We start from the raw sequence: 16,030 nt of genomic DNA, 5'->3' as shown, positions 1-16,030 counted from the left end.
AAGTTTTAATTGCCTACACCCAAAGTCCACTCATAAGACTTTTTATTTGCAAGCCCATTTACATTTACGCCCACACACAACTGAATAAACTTTTTCCACGAGTTGGGAGTATTGGCGACCCTATCTAATCACTTTATAAAATCTTTTTTTTTTCAGTTATTTTTATTTTAATTCTTTTTTTTTCTTTTGTAATCTTGTTGTCCCACACAGCACATTGAAAAGTTTTTTGACTAATGAACTTTTGAAAGTCAGTTATAATTTGAAATAAGAAAGATAGATTATTCTAATTTTTTATAATTTATTTTGATTAGATGGAAGTGAGGGGTAGAAAACAAAAAAAAAGGATTAATTACTAATGCAAGTAATTTACTGAAAAAATTCTCAAATATATTTAATTCTTATTTCAATGTAATTTTATTTGAAATGAGGTTTTATAAGAAGGGGTGATGAAGTGAACCCTTCAAAATCACATAGTTTTATGCATTTTGATTTATTTACAAGACTTGGTGAATGTATGAAATTGACCGATTGACAGATTGCGATGGGTTCTATTTCTAAATTATATATGAGAATCAATTGCTTGATGGTTGCTAGTGTGTTGAATCTAAAATTAAGGACAACTCTAATCAAGTATATATGTTTGATTAAAAAATTTGAAAGCCCATTAAGGCAAAAATTGCATCATCCTCCATACAAATTAACCGTATAGCAGTGGTGATCAAATTGGCGCACAGTTTTTTTTTTTTTTCAATTAAACACTGAATATACAATATGATGACAACAGTCCTATAACAATTCTAAAATTAAAATCTTAGATAAAAACTATAATAGATTCTATAAAAGATTACGCTAACTCACAGCAGCAACCACTTACGTAAGCATATATTACATAATAACACTGATAATAATTACTGAAAGCATATAAACTTGTAGCATTGTTGACTGATTATACTCCGTCTTCATAGTATCTTCCTTGCTGTGAATACGTACGTTGATGAGTTCATCGATGTTATTAAATCTAATTATAGTTCTTTAAACAGGAAACAGATCGAGTGCTTTGCAAATAGGAGATTGACAACACCACACAACACACCAACAGATTACTGAAATTCTTAGTTCTTAAAACAAACCAAAGTGAAAGCAAATCAAAGCTTTCTACTTGCACTATGATGCCTATATATGCTTAACTAGCTAGAATTCACGACTAAAGACAAAAGGTCGTTCAGTCTTCCATAAAAGCATAATAGCACCAATTCTCTTTTAAAGCTGGTAACTAAATCCCAACCTCATCCATGACGGCTGCGCTGGTTTCATAGTTTCCTGATAGCGACGTCCATCCACAGGATACAAGGTTCTTCCTCGAGGCACTGTTTTATCGTAGCTCCTACCATTTTCTCTTTGGAATCCTGCTACTTCCGCGTAATATCTTTCATATGGAATTAATGATTCGGGAACAAGATAGCCCACATCGTCAACAGCTCTTCCAAGCGTCGTGTGGGAACTATTAAAGCAGCCATTATGGAACCTAGCATTACCCATCAAAGCTAGTCTCTTATATCCTGGATGGTCAATCGCATTTCTGGTGAAGCTTGTTTGAGGATGTACGAGACTGTCAAACCTAGGATATTCACGAACAGGGTAACCGGCACCGCTACCATCAAACTTCACACAGGCTCGAAATTCATTCATATCAGTGGCTGACTTTGCATTAGTACATCTCCAGTCAAATGGATCGGTTTCACGCTTCTGCACTTGGATCGGAATCTCTTGAACAGCCTTAGTTCTTTTGACAATAAATCCACCATCACTCATTACTTTAGACCCCTTGCGAGCACGATATAAACCAAATTTGAAGGTACTGCACTTTCCCAAGGGGAAATAGTCATCGCACAGTGAACCAGCTCCTTTCTTGTTACTGTAACCTGGGTAGTCTTCTTTTCTAAACTGCACACAGTCGAGTCTTAACAAAGAGTGTTTCCTAGCGAGTTCCTCGATATGCCATTTGCAAAATGGAGCTGTTGTCTTGTGGCTTACATGAACTTCACCACGAGGCCTTAGCATACCACTTGCATTTCTGAAGAAACCTTCCACGAGGCTCATATGCATTCTGCGATTACCAGAAGAAAGATCATTGAACAGATGTAGGAGCCAATTTTTTAAGAATTGGCGAAGCGGAAATATCACAGCAAGCTCTTGATTACTACATGCATGTTGAATTATTAAGAAATATGGATCACTTTAAATAGCAATTTCCCTCGGAATATAACCATTTTTCACTCGCTGTATTGACACGTGTCCATTGGACTCACTAGGTTAAAGCAGCTCACCGAATAACTTCGTCGTCTTCTTCCTTTCCATGAAAGCCAGCATGGGGGAAGTTGAAGATTATTCTATCAAACTTCCGCTTGCTCAATTCAGAATGTTCCTTCATTTCAGTTGCATCAACTCCATGGATAATGGATGCTCCCAGCTTCTTTAGGGTGTCCAAATTTGACCGTGCCTCCTTGAATTTCTTAACCACAGTTTCTAGTCCATCCAAATATATAATTTATGTTAACTTCCAAATAAGCAAGATACGTCAACCAAATAATAATAATAATAATAATAATGATGACGACGATGATGATGGTGATGATGATAATTTTCCGGGTCATTTTACAATCTTTCTGTAAGATTGATAATTTCTTTAAGGTTAAGTTATTTTTTCAGTTGCATCAAACTATCGAATTGCATTCATGCAAGGGCGAAGCTAGGCTATAGCGCGGCCAAAATTTGGCAAAATTTCTAGTTTCTTTATTACGTTGTTCATAAAATTACCATGCAGTATTTATGAAGCTAGCTATCACTGTTATATTATACAAAACGACCGCAGTATTATTTACATGTTCATCACTCTTTTTTTTAAAAAAAAAAAAAATATGGCCACTGTCATTTGTTCCAACTTCTTTCCCACTCAATCTTATTTTAGAAATCTATTTTCGGTCTCAAGTAAACCAGTGATGACAAGATATTTATCACTCATTTAGCCTTCAATTATGTAAAGTGGGGGTCTGTCTATGATGTCTAAGGGTACCGTAATTCATAGACTAAGCATCATCAGATAATTAAAAGTCAATAAACAAGAACCATGTAACTGTGGCAGGTTGTGAAGTATGGTAGCCGTAGCGTACTGTAGTCACCGCTTTAAAGTTGACAATTTTTATTGTTAAACAAACTTAATTCACAAAAAAAAATTTAACACAAACAATATTAATTTAATTTTATGGTTTAATTTAATAGCTTCACCGTAAGGTTCTTTATTTTATCTTTAACTTGAAAAAAAAAAGATGTAACCCAGCTTAAAAAAAATTCCTAACTTCGCCTCTTAATTCATATCATATTCAGTCATCCACCTTATAAAGAAGGGACCGGACAGTTACATTTAACTTTTGTGCTAATGTTGACTCTTATTTAATAGTTCCAGTTTTGAGGTCAAAACACTTCAAATTGAAGACAAAGATTTATAAACAGAGTGATTCTCACATCATATGAAATCCAATTAAAAAAAAAAAACAAAGACGTTAATTATACGTTTTCCTAGTCATTTTACCATTTTTCTGTAAAACTGATAATTTCTTTACAGTTACACATCAAATTAAGTGGTAACTTAACGCATCAAACTGAGGATAAAGATTTATAAACAGGATAATTTATGCTACATCATATGATAAAAAAAAATCTTGAAAAAAAAAACATGTTGGAGAAGAGAAAGAGATTAGAGAAATGACTGAATTACCATAGGAATCAAGAGAAGAAGCGCAGATGTTAGAAGCAGATCCAAATTTCTGCGATAAAGCAAAAGAAAACGAGAAATCTCCTTCACCCACCAACAGTATTTGATGCTTTGATGAATAATGCATGATCCATTTCTCTTCTTCTTTTTCATCTTTTTCTGTAAAACTCATTTCTTTTTTCTGTTCTCCTTTAGCAGCCATACCCACTACTACTTTTGCCATCGAGATTCAAGGGTTGGTGTGTTTAATACAGAGAGAGTTGAGCACTTGACAGTGAGATTAAGGTACTGAAATAGTGAAATGTTTGTTGTACGTTTGGATGGGAGATGATCAAGATGGACTTGACCCACAAATATACAATGACATAATTACCTTTACTGTTTGATTAAATTAATAAATTATCTTCATGACTTTTAATGCAGTAAAAGTTTGGAAGGGTGTTTTGGGAACGATACTAAAAATTGAAATTATTGGAGGGTCGTCAGTTGTCATGTCAAAGGGCCCGGGCCGGCCTATGTATATATGGTCCTTTGTGTTTCCTTATTTATTTATTTGAGGATTTGTGTTTCCTTATTTATTAGTTTCCTTAATTAAGTTTACTTTTCCAATTTTCATTAAAAAAAAAAGCTTACATTTCTACTTCAAATCAAATACCATCTGTATTTCTACGGAAATTCTTCCAGTCGAAATGGGTTTTTATTGATGAGCAGCGGTTACAATTTCTTTAAATGATTTCTTTATTTTATTTCTTATATAGGTTGCCTTAACTCTAATCTTTATTCTTAAATCTGTATTAATAATCATGTTTTAAGTCGGACAATAAACCATTGTGATACTTAATACGAAACTGTGATAATGGAAAATAAGATTTCTTATAACGCGGACAAAAAAATAAATATATCTGATCATTTAAGGCCGCAAGCTTCTTAACCAATAATTAATAAAGATACAGGGGTAGGGACTAGGGACTATGGGCATTGAATATCATAAAGCCGAAGAAAAAGGTGCAGGAAAATGCTTTTACAGTGAAGGGACTTAACATTGTTTGTGGCTTTCATCTACCCATGACACCAAAAAATAAATAAAATGTAATTTCTAGCAATCTTTCTCTTTATTTCACGCAAGAACTATTCAACACTTTGATCTAATTGCTGGTTCATGCTTCCTTAATCAGTTTAATCAATTTATGGATTATAATGAGTAAGCCTTCCCATGACCATTTCTTGAGCAATTTAAAGTAATTTTAAGAGCAAAAAAGCTAATTGAATCACAAACATGTGCAGTTTTCAACTTTAGAATCACCTACACTTTTTTTTTTCTTTTTTATGAAGTTTCTCATTCATTTGATTGTAACTTTAGAGTCACCGACTAACTTTAGAGTCACCGACGCTTTCTTTTATATAAAAATTTCTCTTTTATTTAATTGTAAGTTCGGAATGTATCCATTACCATTTAACACTTGCAACTCCCGCTTTTTTCACTTTCCCTAGGAATAGAAGAATGCTATCCAAAGCCCAATTATAGACTTTCTTTGTGTTACGATAAGTCTGCAATGGTGATGGATTTTATTCTCATATTATGTTTGATGACTGTTAGTGTATTGAGTTAAAAAAAGACAACCCAAATCGGTTATACATGTTTAATTAAAATAATTTGACAACTCAAATATAATTGAGTACATTTTTTTTTTAAAATAAGCGATTGTTTGAAAATTATAATTAACCACAATCCAAAACGTGCATCTAATTTTGTAAAAAAACGATTTCACAAGCATTTTCAGTTCACTTTTTAAATAAAATAAATAACTATTGTAGAATAATCCCAATATAATAAGCACAATTATGCAAATGAAGAGGAAATTAAGCTTGATAATACGGTAATGCATGTGATACAATTTTTTAGTAAGTTGTTATGAAGCAGACAATAAGCTACAGATTAAAATTAAGGCAAATGCATCATCCCACACAAATTAACCACTCAAATAAGCATACATTTACATTTTTTAAAATTATAGTCTTAGTCTTAGATATATAAAAGAATACATTTACATTGACAGCAGCAACCGCAACCACTCACATAAGCATGCGTTACATAATAACACTGATAATAATTACTCAAACTCAAAGCATGTCAATAGTAGCATTACTACCACGGTCTGATCCAGTATATGACCGATGAACTCATCAATGTATTCACTGTAAGGAAGGTATATATACTGTTCATGGTAACAAAAAATATAAGGAAAATTACTATAAAAACATTAATACCTAATCATTATGATTCTAATTAACAATAGACTTGACTAGAAAAAGATTTACTGACCTACTGCAATTATTTATTTATTTATTTATCATACTCAAATTACATGGAAAAAGGAGTTTTTTTTTGGGTGAATTTTCTTAAATTATATATGATTATATTGTCTGTCAAATTAAAAAGAAAAAAAAAAGAAAATAATTTTTTTTTAAGTAATTAGAAAATAATACAAATAGGCACACCTGTTTAGTTATTTTATAGATGTGCATGACTGCTCCTTACTTGAGTCCTCTTCTTTAGCAGATTGCTTGAAATCTAAAGGAAAGAGATGAAAGAACTTTTTTTGGACAATAAAGCAGTTGCCCCGCATCAATATAAGTGACACGGACATCTGGTATATGCTCAGTAACCTCCCACTTCTCGTTCTTTGTCATGCAACAAACTTGTTTAGACATATCATGAAATGTAAGTAGCTCAAGGTTTCTAAGATGATCAATTCCAATAGGAATCTCCATCAACAGGGGGCAAGGCCCAATCCACAGTTCTCTAATATCAGGCATCGCACCTTTCTCTATTATAACCGATTTCACAGCCTCGAAGTTCAAAAGAACCAACTTTCGGAGTTTTGGAAACCAACCTGCTTCAAAGTGAAAAAGCTCGTAGTTGTATGTCCCCATGGAGCATAAGTTCCAATAAGTTAGGCAAGGCCTGAAGGATACTGATTGGATCCTCAGTCAATCCCGACAAGATCAAACGCGATCCGATTAGATTTTTAAGTTTTAAAATCCAATCCGGCAGTTTCTTCATATTCCCTCTCAAGCTGAGATACTGCAGATGTTGAGGAGGACTACTCAAAGATTGCAAGTCAAGAATTTCTTCTTTGCTTTTCATTAGTACTCCTAAAGTCTCTACGTTTTCCAAATTTGCAATCAAAGCACAGAGATCCCTACCATTTCCATTCTGGCGTCTAATGCTCAACATGTTTAACTGCCTTAGCATCATAAGCTCTTTGAGCACTTGAGAGTCAGCTTCTATAGTAGGCAACGCCAGCAGACCTCTTAGAGACTGCAGACCTCTTAGAGACCCAAAGCCCCGGTGTATTTTGGCTGCTGCTTCTGTTGGTATTATAGAACCTGTAATATACTTGTAGTGAAAAACAATTAGAGAACGCAACTTTTTAAGATTCCTGATCTCTTCCGGAAGTTCACTCACGAAAGTGTGTGCCAAATCCAAAATCTCTTAACTGAGAAGATTTCCAATGGACTTGGGAATTATTTTTACTTTTGTGTTTCTCGCATTCAAGAGGTGTAAATTGAATAAGTTTCCCACTCCTTCAGGAAGGTAATTTATAGGAGAATCTTCCAGATCTAGTACTTTCATGAGCTTGAAATTGGCAATACATGATTTCACGAAAGAGTCGGGCAGCTTATCTACATTGAAAAGGATAACAGAACGGACCTTCGAGTCCTTGATGCTCTCTAAAGCACCATCATCAATACTTCTCTGTATAGTAATGCGTCGAGTTTTACTGCAATGACTCGAGTCCTCTCCGTTCAGCAGACGACTGAAGCCCAATTCTTCAGTTTTTCTGATGATGATCTCGTGCATAAGATCATGAACATGGCAGATTATAGCTCGTCCAGGGATCTCTCTGTTTGAAACTTGAACTAAGCTTCTGTCAATGAGCTCATCCAAGTATTCGGCTGCAACCTGTTCAGATGTGAAGCGTTTGCTGTATTGGACAAGGCCCTCAGCTATCCACAAACGGATAAGTCTACCACGGTTAATTTTGCAGCTCTCTGGAAATAAGCCGAAGTACAGAAGACATGATTTGAGATGGTGAGGAAGATCATAATACCCTTCAGATAAAACTCTGTTGCAATCTTTTAGGTGGGGATCACTTCCTAACATTGAGCCCAACCTATCAAATAATTTCTTCCATTCAGATACAATCCTGTTCTTGGTTGAAAGAAGTCCACCTACGGCCACAATAGCTAGAGGCAAACCTCCACATTTTGCAAGGATGTCCTGGGACAACTCCTTCAACTCTGAAGGACAACAACCTCCGGAGCTTGGTCCGAACGCCTTTCTACAAAAAAGTTTCCACGCTTCATCCGGAGGCAAAGTTTCAAGCTCATGGATACGAACAGAGGAAGATAATTTGCAAAACTTAGCGACATTCATGTGCCGTGTTGTGACAATTATCCTGCTGCATTTCTTGTTATCAAGTAAAGCATGCTCCACGTCTCTCCAAAAATCAATCTTCCAAACATCGTCGAGCACAACCATGTAACTTTTGTCCTTCAAGTGGTCCCTCAGCGTGGTGATCAGGTCCGTTTCTTCCATGTTGTGTATCTCCTCTGGAGTAGGCAAGAGTGGTCCCTCAGCGTGGCGATCAGGTCCATCTCTTCCATGTTTTGATAAACGGTGAAACTCCTTTATGATTGTCCTCAACAAATCATTTTTATTGTATTCTTTCCCAACGGTAACCCAAGCCCGGCAACTGAAGTGAGTTTTTAAACCTTCATTGTTAAAAAGTTTCCCGGCAAGAGTGGTCTTGCCTAGTCCTCCTTCACCCACCACAGCAACCACTGAACGTTTGGATCTTCCGTTCAACATCAAATCAATCAATTTATCTTTAATGGATTCGATGCCCACAACTTCATCATCTTCAACGAAAAAGGAACGAACTCGAGAGTCATGTGGGATAACATTTCTGGTTCCACTTCTCGATGGTTCATCAATAGATCTGAATCGATAGCTTTCTCCCCTTCGCTTTATATCAGCAAGCGCTGATTCGATATCTTGAATCTCCGCAGCAACTCCACGCCGCCGCCTCAGCTTCTTTATGAAACGACTAATTCTATGGAGAACACCAACGAGGCCACTCTCATGGGGGAGTTTTGCCACCATGAGTGCGTACTCATCGATGAAATCTTCAATGCGATAAGCCTCATCCCTCAGTTGTTTCACCCAAGTTCTGACACTTTCCTCACCGCCTCCTTCTAATTCCTCGACTGCTGCCCTTGCATCCGCGTCTTTGAGGAAGGATCTGAGACTTTCCAGTTCGCTTTTGATGCTTTGAACTTCTTTTCTAACACCCCCCAACAATCTGATTTCTTCGACAAGCAAAGGACCCAAGGTCTCTAGAGCAAAGTTCACCGCAGCCTCCGTCATATGACACCAGCAGGTCTAATTTACAAAGCAGAGTGATGCTTTTGCATACGGTGTTTGATCATAGTTTATTTTGACCTAAGAAACCTGGAATTTGTCGGCATTTGAGCTCATTCTAGTTTATTTTAATATTTATTTTATGGAAGTTGGTTTGTTTATTTTTGCAGCCAGATATTTGTTGACGAGCTTAATCTCGTGCTTTTGACTGGACAGCATTCATTAGGGGAGCTTTGCTGTGGTGCCAAGCGCCTTCCTAAGAGTTATCGCCACACACGCTATTCGCATAGTCTAATACGCGTGATGGCCAACACTTGACCACATCCTTATATATAGATGCTCTCTTTTTACGGAGCATAGAATCTTTTGACAAAATTGGACTAACCTTTATTTCCTATGTAATCTCTCCTTCAAATATTCCCGAAAACTAATTTGCTTAATCAATGTTTGTTATTACTGTTTGTTTACTGCCAAAATTAGGAAGAAATGAGAAACTACATAATCACGGTGTCTTTTATTTTTCAAAAATTTTTAAAAAATGAAAAACTTGTTTGATGGCACCGTTTTGCAACGTACTTGAATTCTTTTGAAAACAGATCATTCTCATTCTTTCATAAAAGTGAAAAACAACAAAAGCGTGTTCAACTTTTTTATTGGGTCCTACACTGCGAAAAAGTCATCAAAACTATTTACAATTTCCACTTGTCTTCCGGAAGACCAGAGACGACTTGTCTTCCGGAAGACCAGAGACGACTTGTCTTTTGGAACATAATTTATTGAGGTGGCAATATGGGTCAAAATTCGTTTATTGGATTCGATTCTATGCGAATTAAATGAGTTTGGGTTTAAAAAAATTGATTCGTTTAATAAATTGATGAATTCGATTCGATTCATTAATTAAACGAATCGAATGTGGGTTTGAAAATTTTGATTCGTTTATTCGTTTAGAATTCATTTAATAAATGGGTCATAAACGAATCAAATACGGATCAATTCATTTAAAATTTGTTTAATTAAATTACTTTTTTATCCTTAAATTTATTTGAAAGCTTTTTAAAATTTGAAGGTTAATATTGTAATTTTAAGCAAATAACAACTTAACAAGTAAGACAACCCTAATTTTACACGCTTCACAGTTCACACACGATTACACAAGGCCACAAACACAAAAACCCTAACGCGTAGGGAAAGAGAAGCCATCACCGCAGCCACCAAAGCCGTTGGCCACTGCTGCAACTCCTAGCCACCGCCGCCAATCTGGGCACACGGTACACGCCAACCCTCACCGACGCAGCCACTGGTGACACTAACTCACGCCACGACAGCCGCGCCACCACCACAACAACCGCACACAAGATAGGCTTTCATCCCCAGCACTGCTTTCCGCTGCGCTAACTACCCACCATCACGGTACACCACTGAAATTTTTCCTTTTATTGTTGTTTTGTTGTTGTTTTCCTGCTGTTTTGGTGTTGTTTTATTGCTGTTGTTTGGCTGTTGTTTTATTGTTGTTGTTTGGTTGCTGTTTTGCTGTCCTTTTTTGCTATTTTTCACTGTTTTGTTGCTGTTTTACTGTTGTTTTGTTGTTGTTTGGCTGTTGTTTCACTGCCGTTGCTGTTTTGCTGGCATTGCTGCTATGTTTGCTGTTGTTTTACTGCTATTTTTTTGCTGTTTTGGTGTTGTTTTGCTATTGTTTTTCTTCTGCTTTTCTCTTGTTTTGTTTTTTTTTTCTTTTTTATCATATTTTAAGTTTATAAACTAATTTAGAATTGTTACACATTTAATTGATGTTATAATGTCAAATTTGGAATTCAAAGTTGATACATCGAAATCTAATTCGCATATGGATGTTCAAGAGAATGAAGATGATGTCGTTCAAGTAGTTGAAAGGGTTGAAGAGGCATCCATTAATGATCCAAATGACAGTGTGTGAGTGTGGTAGGTAAATTTTTTATCTTGTTTAATTATTATTTCCTTGAAAATGCTACAAATTTGTTATATATTTGATTTTTGAAATTTTACAATGGCTATTATCAATATTGCAGCATGTTAATAACATTTTATTTACTTTTTGGTGTAGGATTTTTGTTTTCAAGGTGACAAATACAAATGAAGAGAATTAAAGAAATTACATTTCTTTATAATTTGAATTATAATTATTGTTATTTGTAATATTAAGGATTTATAATTTGTTATTTGGATGATTGTACAATATGATTTGAATTATTTGTATTTTGTTGTGGGATATTAAATTTGTGTTTTTTTGCTTAATTTTGTTTATTAATTATATTTTTCTAAACAAATTGTAAATGAATCCTGATTCGATTCGATTCGTTATGGATTCGTAAAGGATAAACGAATAATAAACGAATCCGGATTCGATTCGATTCGTTTATCAATTCTATTAAACGAATTAAACGAATCGAACCGAATATTCATTTAATAAACGAATGGAATCCGAATCCTGAAATTTCAATTCGTTTAATAAACGAATCGAATCTAAATCCATAGAATTTTGACCCAATTCGTTTATGATTCGATTCGAATTCGATTCATTTATTCGTTTTGCCACCCCTAATAATTTATAACCAAAGAGCCATCGAGGAATGAAAAAAAGGGGGCCAAAGAGAGCAAAAAATAAAGAAAACCAAACCATGTTGTATGTTGGCTGCAGGTCTATATGGAAGAAAGGCTATTAACGTAACTTAGTGCCTTTCACAGTAACAATATCCGGTCTCATCAGTGATACTGTTACTGTGAGAAGCGTAAGTTAGTTAAACGTAACTTAAGCCCTCCCATTGGAAGAAAATGCTTCACTTTAACTTGACCCACAAATATACAATGACATAATTAACCTTACTATTTGATCAAATTAATGAATTATCTCCATGTCTTTTAATGCACGAAAAATTTGGAAAGGTGTTTTGGGAACAATAATAAAGAGATTGAAATTATTGGAGGGGAAAAGTTTGAAAGGGTGTTTTGGGAACGATAATAAAGAGATTGACATTATTGGAGGGTTGTGTTGTCGTGTCCAATGGCACGGCCGGCCTATGTATATGTGGTCGTTTGTGTTTTTGCTTCTTTATTTGTGTTTCCTTATTTATTAGTTTCCTTAATTTACTTTTCAAATTCAAATCAAATACCATCTGTATTTTTATTGAAATTCTTCCAACCAAGATGGATTTTTATTAATGAGCAGCGGTTACAATTTCTTTTAATGATATTTTAAATTTTACTTCTTATATATGGTGCCTTAACTCTTATCCTTATTCTTAAATCTATTTTAATAATCATGTTTTAAGTCGGACAATATACAATTGTGATCCTTAGGTAACATTTATTTTTTGTCTGAAATATAAATGAATCTGAATTTTTCTAAAGTCTAAATGGGTCTGATTATGAAAATCTGAATTACATGTTTGTTTTTCTTTTTTAAATATCTGAATATAAGTGACATTATGTTTGTTTTTACAATAAAAAACATCTTACACTTGGTTATTTGATATTTATATGCATATAAATTAAAACAAAAAAGAGGATTAGATTTTATAGTCTAGGAAATAAGTTATTTTACAGATATATTTTTGGAATATTATATTTACTTGTCATTCAGACATTTTTTTATTCAGATAAAAGTCATAAAAATTTACTTTTTCTATGCAGATATAAATATCTGAAGATCATAAATAAATTCTAAAAAACAAACAAACATATTTTAGAAAATGTCTAAAATTAATAAAATTTCAGATTTAAGACATTTAATAAACACAATCTTAGTGCGAAACCATGACAGTGGAGTTGAAAAAAAAATGCATCTTATCATTTAAGGCCCACAAGCTTCTTAAACAATAATTAATAAAGGGGCAGGAATAGGAACTAAGGATTACGTGCATTGAATATCATAAAGCTGAAGGAAAAGAGATGAAAATTCTTTTATTGTGAAGAGACTCAACATTGTTTCGGCTCTCATTTATCCACGACATGAAAAAATAAAGAAAATGAAATTTCTAGCAATCTTTCTCTTTAATTCACGCAAAAACTAACACTTTGATCTAACATATAGATTATAAGGATTGAGCCTCCGCAGGACCATTTATTGAGCAACTTAAAGCAATTTCAAAAGCAAAAAAAACTAATTCAATCACAGTCATCTGTAATTTTCTAACTTTAGAGTCACCCATAATTTTTTTAAAAATAAAATTTCTCTTTTATTTGATTGTGATTTTAGAGTCACCGACGCAGGTTTCTCTGTATTCTTTACCTTTTAACACTAACTAATTGCACTTACTTTTTTTTTCCCGAAGAATAATAGAATGGTTTAGTAAGTTTAATTCCCCAATCCCAAAGCCCAATTATAGACTTTCTCGGTGTTACAAAAAGTCTGCAATCCAGATGGATTTTTTTCTCGGGCTATTTTTAGAAATCTCCCCTGAAATTTAATATAATTTCACTTAAATGGTGAGATTGATTGTATTCTGACTTACCTCCCCTACTGTTAGTATATATACGGATTGACCGTTAGTTGACTTATGAAATGACTAAAATATCCAAACCAATTTAGGGAGACAGAACATGTCTCCCGGGCGACAAGTGCATGTCTCCCCAAATTACAGAATGATTGTACGGCTGGAGAGTGAAATCAAAAACCACTAAAATATAATTTAGTTCTCTCAAAAATAGACTATGCCAGTCTCCACCAAACAAATCACCAATATTTTACTTGTTTAAAGACATAATTAAATTCAAAACCATCAAGTTGTATGTCACCAAACCGGCAGCACAAATAAAAAATAACAAACATTTTAATTTGTGGCGAGAGGAAAAAAAAATTAGTATGAGTTAATTGAATTGCAAAATAACACTAAGTAGAATGACACCATCATTTAAATAATAGTCACATATGCATTTCCATAGCTTTGATTTGGTGACAATCACAATTTGACTGAATTTCATCAGCCTATACATTCAACAGTCGCTCATATACACAAAAAGAATAAAAATAACAACTACACTAACAGTATGGCATGATAGATAAGTTATACTTTATACATGGCATTGTCCATTTCTGTTGCAGGTTCCAGTGAAACAATAGACGGTTCAATTGGCCTTTTGTCCCTATCATATGTCAATAAGCACACGTTAATAAGTGAAAGCAAAGTAATAATTATGAATAATAATAATAATGACATTACTAAACAACAACAACAGTTATAATAATAAAGAAAAATAATGATATTAGTAATACATTTTAATATTTTTCATGTGACATGTCTGTCGCTTAAAAAAATAGAAACTACATTCGTATAACAAAAATTATCGCACAGGAGATATCATTTGTTGCCCAAAAATACAGAATGTCTGTATGTGCGACAAAAACAATGTTTTGGAGACATGGGTTGTCGCCTAAAAAAAAGAAACTGAATTCGGGTGACATAAGTTCATCGTACGTGCGACAACAACGTTACTCAAAAACACAGAAACTATGTTCGTGCGACGAGGGCTTGTCACCTTGTCGCCCAAAAACACAAGAATTGTGTTTGTGCGACAGGCGCACACAAACACTGCAAATTTACAAACAGATCAACTTTAGTAAATTTTGGCTAGAAAAATAAAAATTACAGTTAAGATTACTTCTATTTTACATATCCATTTGCATAAGAATAATAAATTATTGACTTTATATGCCTTATTACACTATGTATGGTGTAAATCACAAATATAAACTAACCAATAATTAATTTTTTTTCAACTCATGACCATATATGGCTGAACCCATTCTCCTTTTAATCAATTTTTCCAACACCAACCTATGAACAAGACAAATAAAATACAACCAACAACAATCACTTATAAAATCTCTAAAAATAAGAAAATCAAAGGTATTTTAAAATTTTAGATTTTGATAAAGTAACTAACCTCTTACAAACTCTAATACCAGTGGCATATCCCGGCTGCCGTCAATAGTCACCGGTCGGTGGCCTTCTCCGATCACCCATGTTTTTTTTCTTTATGAGTTATATATGCTCTTGGTGTTTATTTCCTTTTATTCCAGCAAATGAGAGTAGGGAAGTGGAGTAAAAATTGTGAGAGAAAGAAATGGTAAAGATCGACAATTATGAGTGAAAATGATGTTTTTCTCTATTGCTTTTTTGTGGTGGGGAAAGAGAAATGCACTCTTTTACACAATTGATATTGTGTGTAATTGGATAATACAATTATCCAATAGATTTTAAACCATTTTTTATTGTTATTTGATTTTTTTAGAATTTCAACTTATCTTTTACATTTTTGCCCTCAAATACTAACGTTATACATGTATATATACTAACGGCAGGGGAGGTAAGTGAGAATACAATCAATCTCGCCATTTAAGTGAAATTATATCAAACCTTAGGGGAGGTTTCTAAAAAGAACCCTTTTATTCTCAAATTATATTTGAGAATTAATTATTTGATGATTGTGAGTGTATCCAGTCCAAAAACAATATATGTTTACTTAAAATAATTTGACAACTCAAATATAATTGAGTAATTTTTTTTAAAAATAAATGATTGTTTGAAAATTCATTGACCGCAATCTTAAATATGCAATTAATTTATAGACCAGTTCACTTTTTAAATAAAATAAATAAATCCAATGAAAGTTGTAGACTAATCCAGATAGATGTCGCAAAAGAATAAGCACAATTATGCAAACGAAGAGGAAATTAAACTTGAGAATACGAAAATGCATTTGGTACAATTTTTTGCTAAGTTATTATGACGAAGACAACAAGCTACAGATAAAAATTATGGCAAATGCATCATTCCACACAAATAAACACATAC

General features: G+C 33.8%; 3 protein-coding genes across 3 annotated transcripts in view; all 3 read right to left on the bottom strand.

The window, feature by feature from the left end:
• Positions 1–16,030, bottom strand: part of LOC102609562 (disease resistance protein RPM1-like) — a 141,365-nt gene that overhangs the window by 121,815 nt on the left and 3,520 nt on the right. The window lies entirely within an intron of this gene.
• Positions 1,072–4,102, bottom strand: LOC102609288 (heavy metal-associated isoprenylated plant protein 41-like). The gene is made up of 3 exons (XM_006474741.4): positions 3,776–4,102; positions 2,328–2,526; positions 1,072–2,107 (listed from the first exon to the last, which is right to left on the bottom strand). Exons 1-3 carry the CDS (start codon positions 3,993–3,995, stop codon positions 1,261–1,263), a joined length of 1,266 nt encoding a protein of 421 aa, XP_006474804.1. The 5' UTR covers positions 3,996–4,102; the 3' UTR covers positions 1,072–1,260.
• On the bottom strand, positions 6,326–9,206 carry LOC127899964 (disease resistance protein RPM1-like). Its single transcript, XM_052434138.1, has 3 exons — positions 7,274–9,206; positions 6,749–7,162; positions 6,326–6,666 (listed from the first exon to the last, which is right to left on the bottom strand). Exons 1-3 carry the CDS (start codon positions 9,204–9,206, stop codon positions 6,326–6,328), a joined length of 2,688 nt encoding a protein of 895 aa, XP_052290098.1.

The sequence above is a fragment of the Citrus sinensis genome, chromosome 9, assembly GCF_022201045.2.
Source record: "Citrus sinensis cultivar Valencia sweet orange chromosome 9, DVS_A1.0, whole genome shotgun sequence".
Taxonomy (NCBI): Eukaryota; Viridiplantae; Streptophyta; class Magnoliopsida; order Sapindales; family Rutaceae; genus Citrus; species Citrus sinensis.
The sequence above is the reverse complement of the archived record's forward strand: the minus strand, read 5'-3'. Positions and strand labels throughout refer to the sequence as shown.